Below are 26,346 nucleotides of genomic sequence, written 5' to 3'. Positions count from 1 at the left end.
AAGGAGAGTGCTAGGTAAAAATAATTAAGTTGTGAAACCATGTGATGATAAGCACACAACAAGCACACAAGCCAAGAAAAGAATGTTCCAGGCTCCTGGTAAAATTCAGAAACGTGAATTTTTTATTAGGGATAATCCATATATATTGGGAGCTTAATGATTTAGTGAGCAAATTATCCATGAAAATCAGGTGGAAATTATTGTAATGGTGAGAGATTTTAACATTATGTTTTTAACATAAAATTTTTAACATAAAATTTTTAGCTTGATCAGATAATAAGAGAAAAGAGAATTTGATAAGCACAGCAAATACAGGTTACTGTATATACTGGTTGCAAATTGGATTTTTTTAAAAAAAAAAAACAGTACTTGGGAATTAGCTATTATACTGATTGTTAACAAATTCTCCTTTTTATTTCAGTTAACCAGATCTTACTGTTACTTCTTGTCTTAACGGTGTGCGCCATTCTGTATAACAAAGTTCACCAAGTGCCATCTGCATTGAAGAATGAAACAGGTAAATCGCTTGTACTTCTGTTTCGTTTGTGTTCATGGTTTATATTCCTTATCTCTTCATTTGAAGAGCACTTTTTGTCTTACTGAATCCTGTTTGCCCTGCATAGATGAGCTACTCACACTGTTGCATATGGTCTGGGATGTTGAATTTTTTGCTTCTGAATTACTTGAATAAAATAGTAGGAGATCGATAGTAATGACTAAGAACTGTCATTCTAATTCAAATTTTTACACAGATGTCACTGATGTAGTTGGAACTAGAGTATGTTCTTATTTGTGCTGAACAGTATTGGAGTTGTCAAGTGATTATGAATACAACTTGCCCCTTTGAGAATGTTCTTGGCCTACCTGTTAATTTCAGATACATCATCAAATCTTGACATAATTTACAGCAGAAGTTTTTGCTGGATTTTTTTATAGTGACAGAAACTCACTAGGGTGGATATGGTTGTACTGGTATTAAATGTTTATACTAATAGCTTATTCACTGTTCCCAAGATAAACAAGCTCTGCTTTGGTATAAACCATTTTTTTTCAGTATATTTTTGTTGAGGCTGTTATGAGATTAACTTACAGAGCATATATGGATATATTTATACTCGTTGAAACATAATCATTAATCAGTGCTAGGGGTAAAAATCTTCCTTAGCAGTAACGTGAACTGATTCAGCATTGTTTAGATTTTTTCCTTTTATCACTAGCTTCCTGCTGGTACAAAATTTTGCACTTTTCCTTTCTAGCCTGCTTCCCGAAGAAGTGAAGCTCGGGCAATTGCATCAGCTCTTCCACTTACCTCCTTCCTTTGATAATTTTGGAACCTATTGTTCAATTTGTACTAAATATAACTGAGAAGCAGAAGTCTCAAAGGCATTCAAACTTCTTTAGGTTTCATGTGAATAAGCAGCATACATGGAGGACAGGCTGACTTGTGCCCCTGCTGAGTAGAAGATGCCAAGAACTCTGTTATATATTCTCTTTGGAGGCATCCAACAGTCCAGTCAATCTGCATGTAGTTCTGGATTAGCGACAGCTCATGCTGTGTCCCTTGCCAGATGTGGATAGGTGTAGGATGTGGTAAGGAAATGGGGTGATTGTGATATGATTCCACTGCTTATGGAACTACATTCTCATTCCTGTGACCCAGATCCGTTATAAAAATATTCTTAATTTTCTATTATAATGCATAGTTTTGTTTCTTGTAGTTGATTTGGAGAGTCCTGAGGAAATGGAAGAAGAAATCCCTGTTGTAATCTGCGCTGCTGCGGGCAGAATGGGTGCAACTGTAGCAGCAATCAGTAGCATCTACAGCAATACAGAGGCTAATGTTTTGTTCTACATAGTTGGGCTGAAGACTACCATCCCACATATTCGGTATATACCGGCCATATTTTGTTTCATGCTCTAGTTAGGACTAGGTTGTTGCTCTCCTTAGCATAGGCAAAGACTTTGAAAGACTTCTCAAGGAAATGTTTTTTCCTTTTACTTAAGTAGTGGTATTGTAGCAATTCCCAGGATTCTCAATGCGTAGGAGAAAGGACCATTTTGCCCTACACAAGGCACTGACTAATGCAAAGGGGTGTGAAATAGCCTGACCATGCCCGTACCTGGGCCTCTCTGCCTTTTGTAGACTGGCTGCAGAAGAGTCTGTAGTAAGTTAAGCGTATACATGGTTACTTGTTGCAATCCCACTTTGTGGCATTGCACTTATCTCTCATCTGGCATGGTGTCTTAACCTTCAGAGTAGAAAAGCTTGCTGTTTAAAGCTAATTTCAGCTAAGAGGGTGTATTAAAGGTTATAAATAGAAGCACAAATAAGCTTGTAATGAAAGCATGTTTGGCTGTTAAAAATTGCAAACATTGTCTAAAAGATGGGAAGGTGTAAATCAAAATTAAAGCAGATTTCTTAGCAGTTCTCACCTCTGGCTACTGCACTTCTGTAGCCTGTGTACCCTCAATTTGTGTCAAAGTGAAAAGATGTAATGAGTGTTGTTCCACAGGGAGTTTTTCTCATCCAGTTCATCAGTAACCCAGATAATAGAGTGGAGAATGTTATGAATCTGCAGTTGGCATGAAGCTGGAAAAGAGACAGCAGATATATTGAGGACAAGAGCTGAAAAGAAACTAATCAGAAATTGAAAAAATGAACTGTAAAATGGGATGAAATTCAGTAGAAGTAATGACAAGGTAATAGAGGTGGGAATAGATGATTTTATTGGTACAGGGTGAAGCAGGAGTTTAGCACTCATTTTGAAAACTAAAGAATTATCAATGATAACTGACTACACTGATTAAAAAAAAAAAAAGGCATGCTTCATAGTGGATATACATGTTGACATATATGACCACAGGAGATGTGACGAAACTTTTTCTGATCTTGCAGACATTATTAAGACATCAGAAAAAGTGTGGTGTTTAGTTCTGGGTGCCTTCAGGAAGGGTTTAGAAGAGAGGTTAGAGGAGAAAATAAGCAATAGTGTCAAGAAATCTGACAAAATAATGAAAAAAAAAATTAGTTTAGTCTAAAGAAAATATAGTTAGGAGGTGATTGTGGCAGTCATCTTGAAGGATGTAAAACTGTAAAAGGGAGAAAATTAACCTCTGCTTTAAAAGCACAGTAGATAGGATAAGAAAAAATGGTCTTTAAGTGCAGCACGAAAGCCTAGAAAAATAGCATTTAATGCTAGTGATGGTGAAAGATGAGTTGTTTGGGCAACATGTGGAGTCTCTGATTTTGGCAGTGGTTGAGTTTTTTGGGTGTTGTTTTTTGTTTTGTTTGGAGGTTTTTTAAGAACAAGTTAAATGTCTGTATGTGATAGCTGTAGACAAATGATTTTGTCTTGGGATAGAATACATTGAGTGAGCTTTCAAGGTCTCTTATACTCCTCTGAGCCTGTAAATGTAATACTGGAGGTACTTGCCACACACTCAATATTTCTTTTATCACTTTTTTTTTATCACAGAAAATGGATTGAAAATTCTAAACTGAAAGAAATAAAATTTAAGGTTGTGGAATTCAACCCTATGGTACTAAAAGGAAAAATCAGACAAGATGCATCACGTCCTGAGCTACTGCAGCCTGTGAGTAAATGAACACCACATAAGCGTTAAAACCTCTGAAAGTTTGTTATTACAGGCTTTAAAATGTCCTAGATCTCTGTTCAATTACACAGGAGGTTGTAGGCCAGAGAAGCCACATCAGGTCCAAACACTATGCCCTCACTCAAGAAGGAAAAGTGTACTATAAGAAGCTCCGTGCAACTTGTCTGTCTTACTGGGACCTCATTATTTGGTGGCATGAACTTGGTAATTTGAATGTGTTGTATCTTTAAGAACATATTCAGAGTTTATTAGAGGGAAGATCTAATAGTGTTCTTTGTGTCTCCATGATGCTGAGTTGGCTGCATTCTGCTCATGTCCAGGGTTAATTCAGAGGCTAATGACTGTGTAATCTAAATATTACTGGCTGTCAAAAAAAGCAAATCAGATGTTAGAAAATGTTAGGAAAGGAGTAAGGATCAAAATAGAGAACATGCCACAATACAAATCCGTAGTTTTGCCTCATCATAGATACTATATGCAATCTTTGTCCCCTTATCTGAAAAAGGTGTAGCACTACCTGAAAATGTTCAGGTCTGTTCAGAGTGTTTATGCTTGCTGCCTTTCTCTGAACCTTTGACATTTCTAATATATGGAAAAGATTTCATGCAAGGAATCAGTGGGTTAGAACTATTCAGCCTAGAAATGTGACTTCTGGTGTGAAAATAGTAGAGGTCTACAGAACTGAGCGGCATGGAGGACTGGATGGGGGATGGTTGCTCACTGTCTCTTCCAATGTAAGAACTAATGGCCATTAGATTAAATTACAGGAGTCACAGTCAGAACAAACAAGAAATGTTGCACGTTTTTCATGCAATGCGTACTAAGCCTCTGGATTTCCTCACTAAAAAGGTCTTGTGAATGTAAAAATTTTCAGGGTTTCAGTTTATATTTAGACAGGTCACATCGGGTTTAGGAAATCTCTTGAGCTGGAAATAACTGAAAGCTAGGAGAATAATTGGAGCAACTTTTCTATATGCTTGCTCTGTTCTTATTTTTCACTGAGCATTTGTTTAGGACCACTCTGAAGGCAGGTGCTGGGTAAAATGGTCTGCATCAGTATGGTTGTTCTTACATTCTCAGTCCTCTTTCCTTCTGCTGCGTTGTTTGCTGTTATTGTAGAAGTTGTTATCCCATGTCTGTGCCACCAGTCAAATGGTTTCTATAGAGTGGAATGATGACACTATTAAAATTTGAAGTGTTTTTTATGATGTATACTGTAAAAATGCATTAGGAAGAGCACTGCCAGCAGGTCCAGGAAGGTGATCCTTCATCTTTAGTTGGCACTGGTAAGGCTGCATCAGGAGTCCTGTGTCTAGGTCTGAGCTACACAGTACAAGAAAGATATGAACTTACTGGGGCGAGTCTAACACAGGGCTGCAAAGATGGTTTAGGGACTTGACCATCTTTTACATGAGGAGAGGCTGAGAGAGCTGAGGCTGCTCAGCCTGGAGAAGAGAAGGCTCAGGAGGATCTTATCAATGTGTGTAAATACCCAAGGGGAGGGACAAGAGACAATGGGCACAAATTAAAATACATGAAATTTCCTCTGAGCAGAAGAGTGAGGGTGGTCAAACACTGAAGCAGGTTGCCCAAAGAGGCAGTTGAGACTCCATCTCTGGAGATATTCAAAACCCAACTGGGCATGGTCCCCGGCAGCCTGGTCAGGTGGACCCTGCCTGAGAAAAGGGATTGGACACGATGATCTCGAAAGGCTCCTTCCAACCCAAATGATTCTGTGAAGAAGCAACTGTTTTGGGCTGTTTGGTTAGAGCCATACTAAATAAAATAGGCATAAATAAGAAGAAGATTCAAGATACTAGTAAAGATACTAGTAAAGCTGGAGGGAGGCAGCAAATGATCGCTGGCTAATGCTCAATGAAGCGAGAAATTAAAACTGGTTGTTAATAGAGACAGAAGCGTAAGACTACTACATTAAACAGCTTTACCATTTAGTCTTTACCTTTTTTTTTTCTGTTTAATAGCTGAACTTCGTTCGATTTTATCTTCCTTTACTTATCCAGAAACATGAGAAAGTCATATATTTGGATGATGATATCATTGTTCAAGGTAAGCAGTCATCCAAAAAGCCATTTCTAGCAGAATTAAAAGCAAAATTATTGCAGCTTTTACATTTGGAAATGTGAGATACAATGGAATCTGAGGCAGCTGCTAGGAGTGTTGCACCCAGGAAACCCACAAATAATCTGTTTGTTTATTTAAAGGAAAGTTAGAAGAAGAACTTCTCTCATATCTCTTTTGAATAGTTGATCAAAATTGTATGTTTGGGTTTCCTTTTAATTGAATCTAGTAAATTGATGAAAGATATCATGGATTTCACTTAGATGCTGCTATATTTATTGTTAAGTATGACATGCATTTCCTGCTAGTATTTGAATTCCCACAAATGCTACCAGTTCCTTATCCAGAATTGCGGTTCTTGAGAGCAAGAGGAATTTACTCAAATAAGAGGGTTAAAATTCCAAACACTCAGAATTTGATTTTGGGCATCTTCATCTCAGAATCCATAGCAATTTGCAGAATCATGATCAAAGATTTCAGAGTTCCTAGACAAATAGGAGCAATTAGAAGACATTCAAATCCTGAAAAATATTTTTTTTCATACAAAAAAATCTATTTAGAGGAACAGTTTTTTTTCTGAAGATTAATTTATTGTTTTTTCTCTTCTGTTTCCCGGTATATATTTTTTTCTCTGTAGAGTTGTTTTCCTCCCTTGTTTTATCATATTGTCGTCTTGTTATTTTATAACGCTTTTTAGTCAGTGTTGTGGTTTAACCCTGAATGGCAGCTTAGCACCACACAGCTGCTTGCTCAATTCCCCCTATCCCCAATCCCCAATTTTCTTTTCAATAATTTTACTAGCATCAGAGAGAAATATTAAATTGAAAGCAGAAAACACAGTGGAGGGAAATTTTGCATGCCATTGCACCGACATACATTACTTTTCAGGTAACGTGATTATTACTTTTTTGCCAGATACACAGGAAACATAGTGTCCCTGGTTGGGGAGAGCATCTGTCACTCGTTTTAGTGGCCAATCCAGCCCAAACCACGACACCAGGCCCAGTACACAGGGACAACAAAACCATTTTACTGATCCTTGTTGAACATTAAAGGGATGTTCCAATGAAAATTTCCTTTGGAGGGGACTGAGTATAATAAACTCTTTGGCCTAAATTAATCTTTGCTGTGAAACATTAGGATCAGTGAATTTGCATATGACAAAAGTACAATTTTGTTCTCCGCTGCTTCTCTGTACCTTCTTGTAGTTTTGTCTCTTTAGTGGCTTATTTCAGAACATCTGCACTTAAAGGGGCTGTTATTAGCTGCTTTATAAAATATGATTAATCTGCTCTGCCTGTTTAATTTTAATTTGCAATGGACTTCATATCAGTTTCTTCAACATGTGTGTTTCCGGTGGTTCTCTCTGCTTTTTGGTTTTGTTGTTTTGTCTGTCATCAATGGGCAACAGCAATATTTAACTCTTTGAAAGGTTCTTAAAGTCTTCATTTACACTCCGGTTTCATGAGCACTTTAAGCTGAGCCCACCACTTCCCCTGCATCCCTCTTCCTTGCATAACATTCACCAGACAAGGAACTACTAGAGAGTCCAGTGAAGGACTATGAAGATGAGCAGGGGACTGGAGCATGTCTCTTATGAGGAAAGGCTGAGAGACCTGGGTCTGTTAGAGAAGACTGAGAGGGGATCTCACCAATGCTTAAAAACATCTAAAGGGCGGGTGTCAAGAGGATGGGGCCAGACTCTTTTCAGTGGTGCCCAGTGACAAGGGGCAATGGGGACAAACTGGAACACACAGAAAATTCCGTCTCACCACGAGGAAAAACTTCTTTACTTTGAGGGTGTCAGAGCACTGGAACAGGCTGCCCAGAGACCTTGTGGAGTTGTCTCCTCTGGAGATATTCAAAACCCGTCTGGACACGTTCCTGTCCAACCCGCTCGAGGTGGACTTGCTTTAGCAGTGGGTTGGACTAGATGATCTCCAGAGGTCCCTTCCAGCCCCTACCATTCTGTGATTCTATAAAATGTGATTACTTTCAGCCTAAATTAGTTCCCTGGTAGGAGCCGAGGCAGTGTGGCTAGGAAAAGGGGGGAGGTAGGGCTTTCTCTTTCATTAGGGGTGTCAGTTTATGTCAGGTGATTGTGTTTCTGGAGCTGCAAGATAAAGGTGCAGTTTCACATTACAGCTGATGGTAGGCTGCTGCTGATGGAAGTGGCCTCTCCTGTCCTCGGGCAGCTCCTGTTACTTGTGTCATATCTGCAGTTGTGCAGCTGCAGAATAAGCTGATTCAGCTGGTTGACCTGGCAGAGGAGTAGTGGTACAAAAAAACCCAACAAAACCCCAACATTTTTTAAATCTTTTTTTTTTTTTTTTTTTTTTTTTTTTTTTATCCTTTTGCTTCAGCCAGCCTGTCTTGTTCACCCTTGGGCCACACAATCGTAGTGCCCAGAAGAAGGGAATAAAGATGGATATATGTGTGGGAGTGCAGTGGAAGGAGGGAGCCTGTTCTGGCAGCTGCTCCCTGTGTCTCAGCTGTAATGTGAGACTCTGCTCTCTGTCAGATTGTCTCTGCAACGGGAGTGAATGAGACTTCTTACAGGATAGGGAGTGAATGGGGTTTTCGTGGCTTTAACTTTGGGATTGTTTATTTGTTGGTTGTTGCTTTCTGCAAAACAGTAAGAATGAAACATACTGAATTTGGGGTGTCAGCCCAGAATGGTTTGGGTTGATTTTTTTTTTCTTTTTTTTTCTTTTTCTGCTTCTCTCTTGAAAAGTAGACGCTATTTAGAATCAGGAGAAAATACTTAGCAAGGCATGTAGTTAAGCGTCCTATTAATTCAAATTCTGTTTCTTGGTGAGATATGAGTCCTAAACCAAGTTTTCCAACCAGCTGATGAGTTCAGACAAAGGAATAATCTCTGCTTATTTCAGAAATAGTAGTTCCACTGTTTGCAGTATAGGGAATGTTTTCATTTACTAGACCTTTAATGAGCTCACCTCCGGCTGCTGGGCCATATGTGGCCTGCCAAGATAATTCGTCTTACCTGTGACCGCCCCACGACCAGGAGCAAAGCTGGTAGCTGTAGGGGGTTTGGATGCAGATTCACACAGTTGCTGTGGCAGCACTGTGCTTCCCCCTTGCCCTCAAACTGTTCTGGCACATCATGGGTACCTGCTGATGAAAGGTGATGAGTGAAGTGCCATGCGTTACATTATTTCCCTCCACCAGGAAGGAGTCGGGTGGTCTGTGAGCCAGCCAGGGTTGGTCAAGTGTGACAGGCATATTTCAACTGGCCAGTGCTGGGAATGTCGGTATCTTACTAGGAGGTATAAACACAGTAACACCAGGAAAAAACTGATCTGTGCAAGGGATTGAAGTGGCACTTTTGTGGGACTTGAATAGGCTCAGAAAAATTGCCTGTGTCCTCCCTCTCCCAAAGGCAAGCTCTGTGAATGCAGAACTTTGTAACCAGGCTTCTTAACAGTGTAATCAGCTTGTGCCATAGCTGATTTTGGACGTTCAGACTAGAATGTGGATGTATTGAATACTGATGATAATGTCTAAAGATAGACCTTAGACCTCCAAGTACAGGACTCAAACTTGAAAATTGTCCCATATTACAAAATTCAGCCTTCATTAATATCTAGGCTATCCCCTAAAATTGGTATGTTCGTAAGTAACGTGTATGACAACAGAAGTTATCCTGTCAACTCTGTAGCAGTGAAGTAGGTTTCCTCATGCTTTTGATCTTTCTGTAATCAGGTGACATCCAAGAACTCTATGACACTAAGTTAGCTCCTGGACATGCTGCAGCTTTTTCAGATGATTGTGATCTGCCTTCTACACATGAAATGGTTAGAAGTGTAGGGATGCAGGTAAGATGCCATCTTGGGATTCTAATCAGGAATGTATTTACCCACAAATGTAACATGATTTTATACACTTTCCCCAAAGTGAGGGGTTTTTTTATTTATAATTTTGTAATAGCTTTACAGGTAATTAAGAAATAATTTTTTTAGTAACTCTGTAATGATATGGTGTTATGCAGAGTTGTTTCCTGTAATAATTTAAATCTCTATTGCTCTTTGGATTCTACTGAATTGTTTGGTATTTTGCTATCAGCAGATCTTGAGCACTTAATGGAACATCTAGTGAAGACAGGCTATATGATTTGTAGTAGTCAAAATGGGAACAAAACTCGGGAAAACAGGTTTAAAGGCTAATTCCTGAGCCGAGTTCCCTAGTGAGTCAGTGAGTCCCTCTAGCTTTACAAGCGTGATGCTACATCATTTAGTGAGCTAGAGAAAGACAAACACATGGTAAGGGAAGAGACTTATGAAACTCCCATGGAACAATACAACGTGGAAAAAGTAATTGAGTAGCTGGAAGTATCCTGGCTTTCAGTCTTGTGTCATATGGAAATCAAGACACGCAACTGTCATCTAGAAACTCAGCTTTGGGAGCACGTATTTACTCTCCATGTTAGCGGTAGGGCAATGCATTTATAGAGATTCATAGGGGATAAATCTACTTTTTTTATTTCTTAGAACACATACATGGGATTCCTGGACTACAGAAAGCAAGCAATTAGAGATCTTGGTATCAGCCCCAGCACCTGCTCCTTTAACCCTGGAGTAATTGTTGCTAACATGACTGAATGGAAACATCAACGGATTACAAAGCAGTTGGAAAAGTGGATGCAAAGAAATGTAGAGTATGTGTGGAAATCTAGCTTTGCACTTTACTCTTAATACTCGTTTTACAGTTTCATTTTCTGTTTAAAAGCTCTTAAAAGTTTTTTAACTCCAAGCAGTCTTTCTTTGACATCTCATCAAGGGAAGTAACTCATGTTCCAGAATTTCCATCTGCTTAAATCTGATGAATCATGTACCAGGACACAGCCACCTGGCATTTTAGTCTCATGTTTAGTCACAAACCACACTTATTCTCAGTGTTCCCTCAAGATTACGTGGTTCTTGTTTTGGGCGACCAACCTTAATCGGAAGCAAGCCACTTGAGATCTTCCCTTCCAGAGGCTGGCTTAAAGAAGGAGGAATGTTCCCTTGTTTGTGTGGCGTCTCTCCTATTGTAATGTCAGCCAAACTATAATTGGACACCATCTATAATTGGATACCATATTTCTTAAGTACCAATATGAACCACTTCTTTTATAGATGAATTAAATTTGACATGAAAAGTATCTTTTTGGCGTTGACCATGAGTAAGTCATGACATAGTGAAACAATCACTGTTCATTTTTTTTGGTTAGTTCACTGTTAACCTGTATTTGCAAACTTGACATTTGCTTTCTTCCTCTGCAAAGGGTTAAGTTTAAATTTAGTAAGGCTAAACTGAAACTGAATAGCTTGTGCTATTGGACTATGTCCATTACTTGTTAGTTTCAGAAATGAACAGAGGAGAGACACAAATGATAAGCATGTGAACAAATGAAGAGCCAAATGTCTTTCTCTTACTCTGCTTATGCAACATATCCTGACAAGCTATTGCTGTGCTTTTGAAGAGTTTGAAAAAGCTCCATGAATATTACCACAAATTTAATCTGTAAAGTTGATTTTATACCTTCATAACGGATTCATGTTCCTTTTAGCTGGATTTTGAAATGACAGTGAAATAAGTTGCTTAGCAGTTAAAACCCAGTTTTGGGGGAAGGTTATGATTTTTTTTATTCTGTGTCCTCGAAGCATCTCCTGGTACTTCCTGGGTTTTCTCCTTGTTGGGTGGGCGGGTGACATGGTGTCCCATAGCTGGAGTGGTTTTGCCCATGTGCTGACTGGCTGTCCAGGAGGCCTGAAGCACACTGTGGCCAGACATTTGGCTGCTACCTTCTAATTCCCCTCCTTATAGTTATTTGGCTTTGTCTAGCCCTGGATTTATCACAAAATTAATAGGATATTGATATCCTTTAGATGTCAGTTTATACTAACTAGACTTTGGCAAAATCTGAAGTTAATTTATGGGTCTAAAAGCTGGGGGAGGGGGGAAAAGAGAAGAAAGAGGGAATTAAACACATGGAAACATGTACATTTTCTTAAGAAATCAGACTAAAGTATGATTGATTCCTTTATCTTAACAGCTTTTTTCCTACTGTAAACTTCGTCAGCCTTCTAGGCTATATGTCGTGTGTAGAAGTAATTGCCCTCATGTTAGGTCTGACTCCCATTTTGCTTGGTAGCAATGCTTTACTCATCAGGAACTGGAGTTACAAATACAAGCAATTAACAGAATTAGGAAGGAGTATGCTGAAAACTGGTCTGTTCAAACTGATTTTTGAATTTTGCTAGAGTACTTATTTTTAATCTTCTGCCTTTTATACTAAAGATTCTTTAAGATTTTTAATATTTTCTTTTCTCCTTTTACAGGGAAAACCTCTACAGCAGCACCCTTGGGGGTGGCGTGGCAACCTCTCCAATGCTGATTGTGTTTCATGGAAAGTATTCCGCTATTAATCCGATGTGGCACATAAGGCATCTTGGTAAGTTTAACTTCCCACCCTCTGCAGTTGGAACTAAATAAAGGGAGCGGCTTGTAAGATTCCAATACAGGACCTTAAGTTACTTTATCTCGATGTGTTACTTTATACCTCAGATGCTTCCCCCAGCGCTCGTTAGTCCTGCTTTCTTCAGGGTAAGGCAGAATGAGGGTGTTCCCCATGGGTGTCATTACACAAATATCTTAACAGGTCAAGCAAACATAATAGTTGCACCCCCATAAAAAACCCCAAACCCTAATAGTAATTAAAAAAAAAAAAAGGTAAAAAAGACAAATACCAAGGACAAAGTTACATGTTTGAAGACCAGCTAACTTATATTGTCATAAACTATGGAAAGAATATATGAAAGATCCGAATATAGTGAGAGGCTGAACAAAACCAGATGCTCTTTTAGTAGACACAGTGGAAGGAGATGGGATGCCTGGCAGTGTTTGTCTATTCAACATTCTGGAGGATATAGTTACCTTTCACCTGGGAACGGTGAATTACCCTGGGAAAAAGTTAATGGCTTAGCTGGGATAGTAAAATGAATAGTAAAAGGAATTTTTTTTAACCCCAGCTATGCCAAGATGTTAGAAGTGTTAAGAGAAAAGAAACTTGCTGAGATTTTTTGCTGATGCAGCATTAGAAGTAGGAAGGTGAAAAAAGCTACTCTGTCATCCAACTAGTTGTCTATTAAAGAGGTGAAACCATACTGATCAGACTTACTCAGAAAATAACTGAAATTCTCACTCTATAGTGTCTTCTATTATTAAAAACTGGATTTAAAAAAAAATATATATTTTTTTTAATCTACCCCTGCAGGCTGGAGTCCTGACACCCGTTACTCAGAGCATTTTCTTCAAGAAGCTAAACTACTTCATTGGAATGGGAGGTACAAACCTTGGGACTATCCCAGCGTTCACACTGATCTCTGGGAAAACTGGTTTATTCCTGACCCTTCAGGGAAGTTCAAATTAACTCGTCCTGATAGCTGATACCGAAACCACTTAAATGCATCCACAGTCTATGTTTTGCGGTATGTAATAGTTTGAGATGCAACACGCTGTATAGTTACTAATTTTAGAACACTAAGTATTTGTTAAATATATGAATAAATGACGATCAGTTTTCTGTACTTACGGCTGGAGTGGGAGGCTGGAGTGACAGTTAGAACAGTTCAGATCATCTTGATTTTCACATAAGGAGAGGAAACAAGTTTACTTGACAATGAAGTATTTTCATTAAATGTTTAGAGAAGTGAAATTCAGTGTCAGACAATGTGTTTTAATGCAAGATCTTTATAAATAAGACTCCAATGTCTGCTGGTAGAAAAATCTACACAGGAAATACTTGCAGTATTACATTCAAGGTGTTTTTAGTCATCTAGCCCACATTAAACAGCCCAAAATGAAAATTTACGCAGCATTTTAATGAGTAGAATTCTGTTGGGTGGTGACTGTGTTTTGCAGTGTTTCTGTGTGTTACGTATCCTGTAGTGCGTTCAGACCCCTGGGAGCAAGATGCAAAAGCACATTCTAAGACACTGCAATACAATTCCTGATTTTATTGTGAAACATTGATAGATTTAAGACAGATTAAGAACTTTTGTATTACTGTCATGAAAAGAGCACCAGTTCTGAGGGAGTACACATAGAATTGCAATATTTAGTGAAACGGTCATTGTACACTTAACTGTATTTTATACCTAGATACCCTAGTAGGTGACTCCGTTAAAGAAGAGACCTTTCCCTTCCAATCAAACAGGAGAGCCTTACAGTAGTTATATCCTACTGTGCTACATACTCAGCAGTGCTAATTACATGCTTCTAATTTTGTTGAAAAATAAAATGGAATTGTAACAAATCCCTGATGCAAGATACTTTGAGCACCTGCAGGAAAACATCCATGTAAACAGCAATACATGATACAGTACACTTTAAATAACAGACAAGACAAGTCCTATACCTTTTTGACAATATACTGAACAGCTTTATGCTGAAGCTAATAAACACAATCAGAATCATAATGCACACCTCCTTGCATTAAGACGCTCAGAATTAAGCCACGTAAATTGGGAAGAAAACTGTAAACATCATGCCTGCCTCACAACAGGTTGACAGTGTGATCTCAGTGAGAGCTGTTACAGCAGGATTAGAATCTACACTAACTAGTTACACTCAATGCATGACAACTGTCACTGGCTGTGAGGAAAGGAATAAAAGACACCGGTACAGGAATCTGACCAGTGTGGAGTGTGGGGAGGTACTGTTTGTATCTGGTTTTCAAGTAGCACCTTGAAAGCACCTACTGTCATAAGATCATCAAAACTTCAATGTTTTGATCAACTTATTGCTTTTACTTCATCTCTTCTTCACATGAAAGAGGGAAAGAAGATGATGGTTAGGCACAAGCATGGAATCTCATTTCTTTCTCAGTCATGAATATTGGCCAAAATGTGTATTGTTAAAGCAGATTCCTCAGAAAAGAGCTATAGTTTCTACAGCTGACTTCTTATTCATGGAACAGCTGCTCTTATATTTAATTTAGTATTTTCCACTTGAAAGAGGATTAAGGAGAGCACCCTCTAAGGTCCTACAGATTGAAGAGAACCGAATGTTAAAAACTGCTAAATTGCAAACCTATTTCACCCTGTACTAATTGCACCTGATGTAAACAATGCAGCCCTACGTGGTTTTTACAGGGAATGTGGTCTTTTCAATTCCCTGCAATGTAATCTGTTCAAAGGGGTTGTCTCCTGCTAAAGGTCAGGTGAAGAGATTAATCACACAGAAATGACCGAGAGTGTAAATGCCACAGAATTCAAGAACCACTGTTGTTATTTTGATTTTTTAAAGGAATTCCAGTTCATTACTTTGGAATTTAAAGGGGAAAGAGATGGAGTGGTAGGGACACCTTACCCTAAGACAGCTCACCTAGAATATTTAGGCCCTGTCCTGTGTGACACAAATTTCCCTCCCCAGTATTGTGACTTGAGATGATGCCTCTGCTCCCTTAATCCTGAATATGGTCCGATCACTAAATAGACAGAGCTCTCTCTTCCCACCCAGGAAATACTCAGTACTCACAGCTGCAGAACTCAACTTTCTGCATTTTTAAAGAAGGTAAAAGGCAGACTTAAAAAGCACAGTTTGCTTAACTGTGCATGATTAAAAACACCACTTCATGTAAGATAAGGGTACACTTCCCATTTTCCCCCCTGGATATAAAAGGCTTGAGATACCCAAATATTGAGGCATCAGTAAAAAGTATACTGCTGCCGTTACTACTACATTATGATTTATGGAATAAAATTAACGCCCCAAAGAAATCTTCACAAGTGAGAAATCAACTTGTCAAAAACTGCAAGAAATGGTATACATTAAATATAAAACTCATATACAAAAAAGGGCTAACTTTTTTTTAAAAAGTTTGGACAGTTCCTTAAAATTATCTAGTTCGTTGATTAGAGCCTACCACACACTTACTTTGGACTATAATAAAATAACTAGGGGAGATAAAATACTATTAAAATGCTTCAGTTGGAGAACCGAGGTACCAATCTTGATAACTGCATTAAAACTGCAGCATGTGTGCATAGCCGAGAAGAAACAGCTCTTATGCGCTGCTTCCCTCTTCTTCCTGTCTCATACCAGCATTGAACTCTGGAATCTGGTCTGCAAAGGACTGTGTCATCCATTGTCCATTAGGAACTTCACCGAAGGACGACCCCTCGCAGTACTGTGGATTGCTTGCTGCTGAAACAAACAGAAATAATAAAATACATTTTTTAAAAAGCAATTCATACCACTAAGTATTTGCTCATAAGTAATGGTTTACAGGCTGAATGCCCCAAGCACTGCACTCTACCATTTCCGTTTGAAGAGAAATTGCACTGTTCACTTTCATATGGTGCACGATCGCAGTAAGCTCCTCCATACGCTGCTTCATAACCTGGATCATATTTTTCTTCTTTGACAGCCATCTTTTTAGCATCCTCTGCAGAAAGAGAAGACCTCAAGTATTAATATTCAGAATCAAAATGATCAAAGAGTATTTTTATCAGAGAACACTTGAAAAAACAGCCATTCTACAAGATAATTCCTGCTCCCCTTAGATAATTAAGAGTGTACTAAAAAGAGAATGGAATCTGTAATTCTACACCACGTGATTCAGAGAAGATGGCACATCTCCCTCCTCCCCTTAAATTCTTTATTCCTTTTTGGTTGGGAAACTGATAGTCATGTTGGATGCTACACTACATTTTAATGAAGGATTAACAAAATAACCACTATACCTTGTGCAAGTTGCAAGTCAAATGTGTACTGCACCTCCTGCACCTCTGTGTTTGGTGCAATGCCTTTCAGTTGATCCCTTAAGTCTTTCAGCTTTATGTAATAATGAACTTTATCTTGTGCACGAGGAAACTGAGCACATCTCGCACTGGATGATGGCATAACGTAGCAGAGCTGAGACAAAGAGCAAGAAAAATAGCATTACTGGTCCCTGAGCTATGAGTTAATATTTAGTGCATCGAGAACAACTTAATAGCTAAGCTCACTGTTCTAACCCTTTGTACAAACTTCAACTAATGCCACAGGTGGTTGTGGAGGAGGATAAAAGGAGCCTTTCGTTTTTTTCGGCCAGGTAGACGTCTTGCCCTGAAGAGAGGGGCTGCTTACTGGCTGCTGAAGCAAGGACAATTTTCACCAGTTGTTTATGTGCTCCAGGAGAAGCAGTACCCGTATGTGTTACAAGAAGTACAACTTACAAGCGTATGCCAGAGAGTGAAGCACAATCCAGAGCTCCCTGAGCAAGTGGGGCTCTGAGCCAGAAAACACAGAGGAGGACATGAGGGAATGCAAACACCCCAAACCAGTGAGGGAGCCATCACAGGTTAATTAGCCTGGCTTCTTGGCCAAGTGTGTCTGCATCACACTTGCCAGGGTTTGAAACTCTGGAGTTAGCATGGCTGAAGGCAACTTAAGAGTCTCTTATCTCTGCCAGCAGCCCTAACTAAAGACATAAAGTTAGTTCAGGAAAAAGGAACTGTATCCAATACTTTTATTACCGTGCAGTATTTATGAACAAGTACTAGTATTATTTATCTTTTTTACAAATACATCTACTGTGGAAGTTTTTAAGAGCTACTTAAGAAGCACGTGCTTTATCACCAACAGCTCTTCAGGCTCTGATGGCAACACTTCACCCTTAGAGAAAGACAGCTTAAACTTGCAGCACTAGTAATTTGGGATAGAAATAAAAACAACCTAAACTCTTCAAGTGACAAGGTAATGACACTTTGGAATAAGCTACCTTGGCAGGCCGCGCTGGCAGCCTTTGCCTTAACCTGTTTATAAGAACGGGTTAAACAAACCTGTTTGTGATGATAAATAGCTGATCTCTTGAGATATCTTCCAGCACTTGATGTCTATGACTAATGCACTCTGCATCAAACTGTTTGTTTTATCTTAAGTATCCAATTTAATTTCAAGCTGCAAAGCAGTTTAAGATGACTGAGTCTGATGGAAGAGCTTGGCCATGCCTAAATTCAGCAGTGATGTAGCTGCAGTGTGTAATAGCGTAACGATGGACTTACTGTTCTTTCTCCCTACTTTCACTTTAGTCTTTCACTACTACTACCATGGTCGAGTTTGGTATCAAGATTCAGTAATACAAACATACAGGGAATTGCACACAGAATCAGATGAAAACAGATGACAGGTATCATAAAAATGGGTATGTTTTATTTGTATTTTAGATAGTCCTCAGAGAATGAGCTAACCTACTAACCACAATACACCATTTCCCAAATACAGTCTGCAAGTCTGAAGAAGATGTCTCTGAAAATTGCACTATTTCCCTTTATTTAAGTAAAAAGCCTTTCACATCCCTTGTACTTTGGGCAAACTGACGTTATTGTAAGTGTGTGTAAGACCTGAGACTTTGTTAGTTTTGAAATAACCAAAATGGAGTGCCTTGGTTTTGTTTCTCAGTACCAATACTTACAGTTTCTGTATCTGGCACCTTGTGTGGCTGCAGTCCAAATTCCAAGTTCTTAACTTTTATTCCAAAAACTTCTTTACTAAAAATTTCATAAATACCTAAAATGAAGATAGGATAAGTGGACAAAAGAAAAAAAAAAGCTACTGACAGAACAAATTCATTTAAAAATCAAGGTTCTCACATTTTCCATTGAAAGCTGCTATACGAGGTTTATACTTTTGTAACTTCTGCATCAGAATTCGCCCTCCTTCCCGAAACTCTTTGCTAAAAGAGAAAGTACTCAGAATTATAATCACAACTATTAATTCATGAACACGCACGATATTCCCCCTTGTTATCCTACCTGGAGAGGTCTTTGCTTCCAGGTGTTGTCCTTTCAACCATGTTTGTAAATCCAATCCCATATTTATGTGGCAAGGTGTGATCATCCATATGGTTCAGCTGTTCATTACTTAGACCAGACATGAACAGACACTTCCCTGTGAAGTAGAAAGATATGCATTTGCCTTTTTTTAAGGAAAAGAGGACAAACAAAAAAAACCCCACCCTTGACTATCAGGGTACTGGAATGCTAAAGGAAGAATCTATGTTAACAGAGCATCAGTTAACTTGGGAAGACTACTGCCCTACGCAGAAAACTTTAAAATAGACAAGATTCTTTATCTACTGCAAGAGGATAGAAAAATCTCTAGTGAATAAGAGTAATTCCTCGCCATGATCCCGTGTATGGAAACGAGTCTTTCATTCTAAAAGATCAGTAGAGAGCTTTAGATTTTGTGATTCATTAAGCAGGGAGTGACTAGGATCAACATAGATTTTGTGGGAAAGAACGTGGCAAATACAACGTGTCAGCTTTCTTTTACAACCTTGCCATCGCTTCTCCTTGTGCTGGGCCTCTCTGACAGAGCCCACTGACATCTTACATTCACATTTAGGCTATAAAAGTATGGTTTGGGTGATGTGCACTGCCAATCTCTTAAGCACAAATTAACCAGAGTTAGCCCCTAATGACTCGGGAAGATCACAAACACCTGGATTTGTCAGAGCATGCATATCTGTCTGCTTCTCGGTAAAGGAGGCCATTGGTCTGGCTGGTCTGTGGAACGCTGGAGAAATACCCAAGCCTGATTTACAACTCTGAGGGACACCAGAAGCATTTTGACCGGAGTATCACAGGGCTGCAAATTAGCCCACATGGAGCTGGAGTTGGACTAGATGATCTATATGGTCCCTTCCAACTCTAAAAAAATTCAGTGAAATTCAGTGAAATTCAGAGCTCCCTACTACCACAGCTGGAATGGCTCCCAGTATGCGAAACAGAGCATTTCAACAGAGTTCAGGTATAAGCCCTCTTTATGAGAACGTGCTGCAAAAAATGTTACTTAAAATGGAAAAACACCTAGGAAACAATATCTGTCTGGAGAATCAGGTATGCTAGATGCATATGCCTGTTGGGAAAGGGCAATGGGTTTTGCTTTTTCATCAGTTAGAAAGCTTGTTTAGGAGAAATCAATAAATGCAAACAGAAGCAGCTGCTTGCTGAAATGCATTTTTGGGAAAATGTGTGTAGTTTTATATCAGAAACTGATGCCTATTGACTTACACTTAATAACTCAAGTACTAGAGATTTAATTTTTATTCCTTATGTTGCATACTAATACACCAAGAAGTTATTTGGTAATACTGCGTTTACGTGACAATTCTAAACCTGCATTGAAAGTCACTGATTATTCCTCTTTTACTCCTTTTTATGTACAGTATTTGACAGGAGTAGTTACGGGATTTAAATCACTCTTGGATGGTTAAAAGCAAAATCCCTCTCTGCATCCAAAAAAAAAAAACCACACCAAAAAAACCCCAACCCCAAAGAGTTTAATTAAAATGCCACAAGTTCTAACAAAGTTCTGCAAATTCTAGAAGAAGAAAGGAAAGCAAAAACATACAAAAATGGTTTCCGGGTCCAGGGTAATGATGTCCCTTGTAAGCTGCCATCAAGCCAGGGTTTATGCCAATCTACAAAGATACCAGTCCATTTTAATGATGAGAACATGGCTTGCTAGTCAGGAATGTAATCAAGGCACGGTAAGAACACTTATTCAATTCTCTTTAAGTTATTGTCAATAAACAAAACTGTGTTAATGGTACCTTCCATCATTATTTTAAAAAATTGACAATTTTATAGCAGTGACTTATTTAGATGTGCAATGTCAAAAGGGCAGCTCACAGTGTGTTTTTACAGCCACTGCTGTAGCACTTCCAGTAAATAAAGTGTCAAGTAACGGTCTCTCATGACTATGTATTATACATAAGCCTTAGAATTCTCAGAAATTAGAACTACGTTACTATGATTTTTAACAGAAAATGCAAAGCAGCTCTACACACCGGAAACAGTTTATATACTTTATCTTGCAGGATCTTGTCATATAAGCAACATAGATAAGCGAGCAGAAAGAATGTAAATCGTAACTAGTGAGTACAGATTATTCACTTTTCTATCTAATGTTTTAACTGTGAGTTACTTACTATTACAATGTCCAGATCAAAGGTTAAAATATCAGGTAAAGTCTTTGTCAGAAGTTCCGCTTCAGACACACCATTAAAACGGTCCACTTTTCTTTTGACTTTAAAACTATCTGTGATCTTTTCTTGTTTGCCTTTTGACTTGGCTGATTTTTCTTTCTTAGCAGCAGGCTTTTTGGGTTGCTTTGGCTCAGTTGCTTTGGCTTTTCTTTTCCTTCCTCCTTTTTTAACTTCTGAAACACACAGCAAATACCCTTTATGTACATTTCTGATGTTGCAGTATGGACCTTCAAAAAGACTGAGCTAAATGTATGGATACAAAAAGAAATCACAGATAATTGTTCAAACTAATGAATTTTGAAGATAAATTTATCAGATGAATGTCCGTTTTCCAGGCTCAACGCAGAGCTAGCTTGGGTGTCTCTGTACCATTAACACACACCCTACTCAGAGGCACCAATGCTGACTTAGGATACAAACCAATAATAACCTCATGACTGGGTTGTGTTGTTTAGATGGAGGTTATGCCAGAACATCAAAGCTTAGTTCCAATGAACGTGACAGGAAGTTCTAGTCTACTCTTCACACTTCAACTTCTAAATAAGAAAGTTGATTGTTGCAGATTACTTAACATATTGAAGAAACTGAACAGCATGTCAAAAACAACAGGTCTCAAAGATTACCTACAGTGTAATATTTAACCTTATCAGGAACACAAAGGCATAGGCTGAATGCTATGTGAGCTATTCCCAATTTATTGTTTACAGAACAGATACTGTTCAGTGCTTCATATAGCAAGGTAACGTATGAGACCTTCAGGATCTCAGTTTGAATGAGTAACATCAAAACACTAATTTTTATTTACAAAATGCAAACATAAAGTAGTCACTGCTTACTCATTTGAGACTTCCTCATCTGGCCCTTCAAGCTTAGAGTTTATATCAGCACAGGTACTGGTCATGACATGACCACCCAGAGATTGCTCTCTATCCTTGTTCATTAATAATGTCAAGGTGCAGAACACAACTTGAAAAATATGAAAACATATTTAGCAGCAATCAGCAAACAGCCAAAGTAACCTACTACTTTAAAATTGAGACTTCATCTTATTTTCAAAATTCCCAGATGAAACTCTCCCTCAGATAAGAAATAAATACAGTGGCTACCAGGGCACTGCCCTATGTCTGCAAGCATTTTTTTAGGCTGTTCTTGTAAGAAAGCTGAGTGCAAGCAAAAAGGACAAAAGTCATGTGAAATTCCCACCGCGTCAATGGAGCAACTGCTTAGGAAAGCTGTAAGCAACAGTACGGTCTAGTTACAATGAAGAAGAGACTAGAAGGGCGCAGACTTGGTGAGGCATGTAAGCAGCTTTTCTCTCCTACTCCTTGAAGAATTAGGAGGTTTTTCATGTGATGGAAAAATGCCACAGATACTCCAACTTCTCCGAGTTGGATGTATTTCAAACGAAGCAGTATAATGTTCTCCTGACTCTCATGCTGATCAGGTACCTACCAACCTGACACTGTCATGAAGGATGAACAATGCCAGGGCAGCCTTTCAGAGGGTAATCCTAAAAACTTTACTTTTCTTCATCACAGCAGATTAGCTGGACTCCAAATCTTTGCCTTTCATATGTGCTCCTGGGAATTTCACACACATTTGGTAAATCTTCAAGCCCTGACTTTGAAGGCTTTAGTCAACTTCCAGTTCTTGCAAAAATATTAGGGAACAGCTTCATAACAGAAGATTACTGTTGTCCAAAAATACTTGAAAGTGCAGTCAAACAGCATGCTCATGGTGACATCATCTTATCCAATACCAAAGCTGCAAAAGAAACCTAACCATATAGTGCTTGGGATGCATCCTAACTGTAGCGAATAATTCCATGAATGAACTGAGCAGTCGCAACTACTTTAAACTGGAGATTTTTTTCCTATGATTTCCTCTGGCCATGCACTACAACTAAGAAAAAAAAAAAGGGGGGGAAAAAAAAAGCTTATCAAAGGATACACTTAAACAAGCAATGTCATCACATGAACTGGCTGATAGGTTGCCTTGGTACAGAGAGCTCTGACCTCTTATCTAACTATTAAAAGCAAGCTGAAACTCAGTGTGTGAATATTTGCTATAGAATCAGAATTTAAGCATGGCAGAGCTCACTGCCTTTTTTATGTGGTAAAGAGCAAGCATAAGAGCAACAGAACAAGGGATCTTTTCTTGGCACCATTAGTGTAAAGCCTAAGCGTATAAAATCCTAGTGGGGGGAAAAGAAAAGCAATGTACAAGCGCATAAAGTACAAAACTTGTGTCACATACAGGACACTTTCCAGCACTGCTTGTATTTGTTTAAATAAGCCTCTCTAAAAACATGCAATTCTTAGTGTGTATAAGCAATTAACTATTCGTCATTACTACAATACACTAAACCATCATTTAAACAACAATATTTCAAATAAACAGCAATATACTGTACTTCTGCAGAAATTAAAAAATTCAGACTGAAAGAAGAAAACTTCACTGATGTAATATTAAAATCCAGGAAATCAGCTAAAAATTATATTTTTATCTACTGAAACAGATCTGCTCTTCCTGCAACAAGATGATTTTGTGAACAATGTGAATACTGTCACCTGGGTTTACTTCTTATCTTTGTAATTGTCTGATAAAAAATGTTAGTTAAAGAATACAATTAATCAATACTTCCTGAGAAAGCATCAGGCAAAGGAAATCCAATAGGTCCAAAGAAGCAGTTTAAGACCCATAATTTTTCCTCCCCGAAGCTCGGACACACTACCTTTTGGAGGCTCCTGGGCAATGTTTGGCTCTGGAACGCCCTCTAGGGTTGGCTGCTCAGTCAGGATTTCCATGTTGGGCGCTGCAGTCATCATTTGAGGGAACGGAAACGTGTAAAAAGCTTGAGCTTGCTGAAGATAAGCGTAGTATCTTAGAAAGAGAGGAAAAAAAAAAAAAAAGAAAGAGACATAAGTTATCAACATGTTAGAAATTCAGTGATCTACCAAACAGACTGTAAGCATCAGTCTTTATCAAGGCTGGCGTGTACTGCATTTGCATTCTCCAACCACTCTATTAACAAGGCAGTGAATTACCCAAATTCACTAAGCAGTCTGACTGCCTGGCTAGTATCATGGGACGTTAAACCCATGAGTAACAGTACAGTTCTCTTGTGATTACTATAATGTGGAAGAATCACAATATTTGTAAGCGAAGTGTAGAGCTTTTCCCTTTTTTTCCTGAAAAAACCCTCTGTAGCACACCTCACCAAGGCAAAGTGTGTGTCAAACACCCTGACAATTTACAACACAGGCGAGTTAAAACTCTTTGCTCTTCAAGTTCCCCGAGTTTTAGATTTTCTTAATGTTACGTCAGTTACTTGGTGTGATATGATACAGAATGGATGAATCATTCCGGGCTACAAAGCATTACAAATACATGCAGCGTTAGTTTCTAGGCAGATTATTAAACAGCTTTAACAAATCATCTGGCAGATGTTGTCCAGTTATCGTAAACTGGATCCCAACTCAAATATTGCAGTTATCCTACACGGATGTGTTCACACATGCACAGATTCAGCCTCCTTCCACACACAAAGACATTTTTCCGCATACAGCTCTTTTGCTCCACACATTTATTAGTCACCTACAGCCCTCACACCCCAACACAAAACTTCTCCTTCATACTGTCATTCCCTTCTACCTACGCAGCCACCTTCTTATCCACAAATTCTATTGCCATAAAAATACATAGAAAAGGTTTTGTGAACAGTAAATTTACAGGAAATAATTTCATCACCTCAGAACTATTCACAAAACCACCAAATAATATATAGAAATACCGCACAAGAAGGGACCACTCTCTATTATGCAATGGGTATTTATTTAAGAATCCCACTGTAAATCTCATTTATGCCAGAACAGCTCACAATCTTGTGATCAGGCCACTAATTTTGAACCAGATACCTGCCCCGAATCAAGGAGAATAAAACTGAACATAGGTCTGTCAGAATCCTGAGGAAGCTGCCTAACAAAGTCACAGTCACAAGAGATTTTCAGAGTACAGTAAATACCTCAACCCCCCCTGCTGGAAGAGTTCCATTTTATATAAAATACTTGTGCAGTTACTGAACAGAACAAAACTGATCCTCAGATTTGTGTTAGGAAAGTCAACTGAGATGTAGCATCCAGTTTATAATGTAGTAAAATGCTTAATTATACAGAATAGAACAAAGTAAGAAAGACGTGCAAGTATCTAACCCAAGAACAGTCTCTAACAAGACATCTTCTTATAAAACGTTTTCTTATTTGATCTGTATGTAAAGATTCCTTCTTATAAAGAGAATAAAATTCCCTTTAAACAGGAAAATTTGCACCATATCGTGGACAAGTCTTCTAACCACACTGTAAGGAGATGAAAGAGCGCTTTTACCCCCACCTCTAACCTTCATATGCATTTGTTTTAGATCATTTTCCTTGCAGGCATTCAGAAACAAAAAATGTTATTGATGTATGTATTAGGGAACGTTTAAGTAAATATTTTCAGTTCCATAAGGAAAAGGTAGGTAGTGATTTAACCCCTCCTTCAGTTCACACGAAAAAAATGAAAGAAAAAGAAAAGGCAGAAGAGAAGGGGATACATTCACTGGAACAAAACCTGATGTTAAATCATTTACAGATCCACGCACACGGGCCTCCACTGCAGACAGGGAGTTTGCTAACGCACAGCCAGCCCCGTCCCCGCTGCCCACCCGGCAAACCCCTTCACGCCAGGGCCCGGCCCTGCTCTCCCCACAGCGGCCTCGCCTGCCCCGCGGCCTCCGCGCCCCACGGCCCGCAAGACACCCCCCCCGCCACCACGCAACAACTTTCCTCCCTTCTTCTTCCACCCCCGCAAAAACACACGGGCCTCCCCGCGCGCCCCCCTCCCCCGCAGACCAGCCCCGCTTTACCCGCAGATTCCCTTCGTACGATCGCCAACCCCACGCAGATCTCCCGCTCCGGGCGCCCACCCGGCATCGCGCCCCCACCGCCTAACGCCCCCGTCCACCCAATTCTCCCCCCGCGCCCCTCCACGGGCACACAGGGCCGCCCTACGGCCCTAGACCCCTCACACCGCAACCGGGAGCACCTCCCCTCGCCCCCCCCTTTGTGCCCAGGGCGGGCTCGGGGAAGGGGGCAGGAGACCGCCGCAGCCCGGCCCCGGATCCCCCCGGCCGCGGGAAGGGGGGGAAATAGAGGAGAAGAAGGACAACGGCCATCCCCAAAGCCAGGCCTGAGCGCGGCTGCGGGCGGGCCCCCGCCGGTACCTGCCCAGCTCCTCGGCCTCCATGCCCGAGCGCGCAGCCTCCCGCTGCCGCTGAGGGCTATTGTCACCGGCCGCCCCCCGACGCCCCCTCCCCCCGCGGCGCCTCAGAGCCCCAACCGACCTGCCGGGCAGCCCCGCGTCACGTGAGCGGCGGCGGCCAATGGGAGGGCGCAGCCTGCCGGCCGAGCCGGCGAGGGCGGGGCGCGGGGTGGGGGCGGTGCCGATGCCGGTGACGGCGGGGATGGCGGCGGGAGGCGGCCCCGGGCCGGGAGCAGTCGCTCGGGGCGCCGGGGGGAGGCGGAGGGCGTGGGAGAGGGGCGCTCAGTTGCCTCCCGCCGCCTGAGGGTTTCGCGGCC

At 40.0% G+C, this 26,346-nt stretch overlaps 2 protein-coding genes across 6 annotated transcripts in view; one reads left to right on the top strand and one right to left on the bottom strand.

Annotated features, from left to right (window-relative positions):
• Positions 1 to 14,005, top strand: part of GLT8D2 (glycosyltransferase 8 domain containing 2) — a 19,193-nt gene extending 5,188 nt beyond the window's left edge. The window contains exons 2-10 of one of the 2 annotated variants that reach the window (XM_074144686.1): positions 422 to 517; positions 780 to 782; positions 1,704 to 1,887; positions 3,477 to 3,594; positions 5,598 to 5,682; positions 9,418 to 9,530; positions 10,203 to 10,369; positions 12,036 to 12,148; positions 12,971 to 14,005. In XM_074144686.1, coding sequence (XP_074000787.1) covers positions 422 to 517; positions 780 to 782; positions 1,704 to 1,887; positions 3,477 to 3,594; positions 5,598 to 5,682; positions 9,418 to 9,530; positions 10,203 to 10,369; positions 12,036 to 12,148; positions 12,971 to 13,143 — 1,052 coding nt within the window. In that variant the 3' untranslated portion in view covers positions 13,144 to 14,005. The remainder of the gene's footprint in view (positions 1 to 421; positions 518 to 779; positions 783 to 1,703; positions 1,888 to 3,476; positions 3,595 to 5,597; positions 5,683 to 9,417; positions 9,531 to 10,202; positions 10,370 to 12,035; positions 12,149 to 12,970) is intronic. The other variant, XM_074144687.1, reaches the window with a different exon arrangement.
• Positions 13,435 to 26,346, bottom strand: TDG (thymine DNA glycosylase). Of its 4 annotated transcripts, none has more exons than XM_074144685.1 (10): positions 26,112 to 26,346; positions 23,466 to 23,614; positions 20,675 to 20,904; positions 20,095 to 20,164; positions 18,495 to 18,630; positions 18,333 to 18,415; positions 18,155 to 18,249; positions 16,443 to 16,614; positions 16,016 to 16,144; positions 13,435 to 15,903 (listed from the first exon to the last, which is right to left on the bottom strand). In XM_074144685.1, the coding sequence occupies exons 2-10, from the start codon at positions 23,557 to 23,559 to the stop codon at positions 15,764 to 15,766; spliced, it is 1,149 nt and encodes a 382-aa protein (XP_074000786.1). In that variant the 5' UTR covers positions 23,560 to 23,614; positions 26,112 to 26,346; the 3' UTR covers positions 13,435 to 15,763. The 4 variants fall into 4 exon arrangements, with proteins under 4 accessions (XP_074000786.1, XP_074000785.1, XP_074000784.1 ...); XM_074144684.1 differs by having other exon boundaries at positions 13,692 to 15,900; positions 26,112 to 26,133; XM_074144683.1 differs by lacking the exon at positions 26,112 to 26,346 and adding an exon at positions 25,992 to 26,107 and having other exon boundaries at positions 13,692 to 15,900.

The sequence above is a fragment of the Numenius arquata genome, chromosome 2 (assembly GCF_964106895.1).
Source record: "Numenius arquata chromosome 2, bNumArq3.hap1.1, whole genome shotgun sequence".
Lineage (NCBI taxonomy): Eukaryota > Metazoa > Chordata > Aves > Charadriiformes > Scolopacidae > Numenius > Numenius arquata.
Note: the sequence above shows the minus strand (reverse complement) of the source record. Positions and strands in the feature narration are given on the sequence as shown.

Excerpts from the sequence above, each read along its gene's own strand:
- TDG (XM_074144682.1), bottom strand. The coding sequence starts at position 26,014 with ATGGAGGCCGAGGAGCTGGGCAG. Across the intron at positions 23,615-25,991 it reads GAGGCCGAGGAGCTGGGCAG|ATACTACGCTTATCTTCAGC; the intron begins GTACCGGCGGGG and ends TCTCTTTCTAAG. Across the intron at positions 18,631-20,094 it reads TGGACCCGGAAACCATTTTT|GGAAGTGTCTGTTCATGTCT; the intron begins GTATGTTTTTGC and ends TCTACTTCACAG.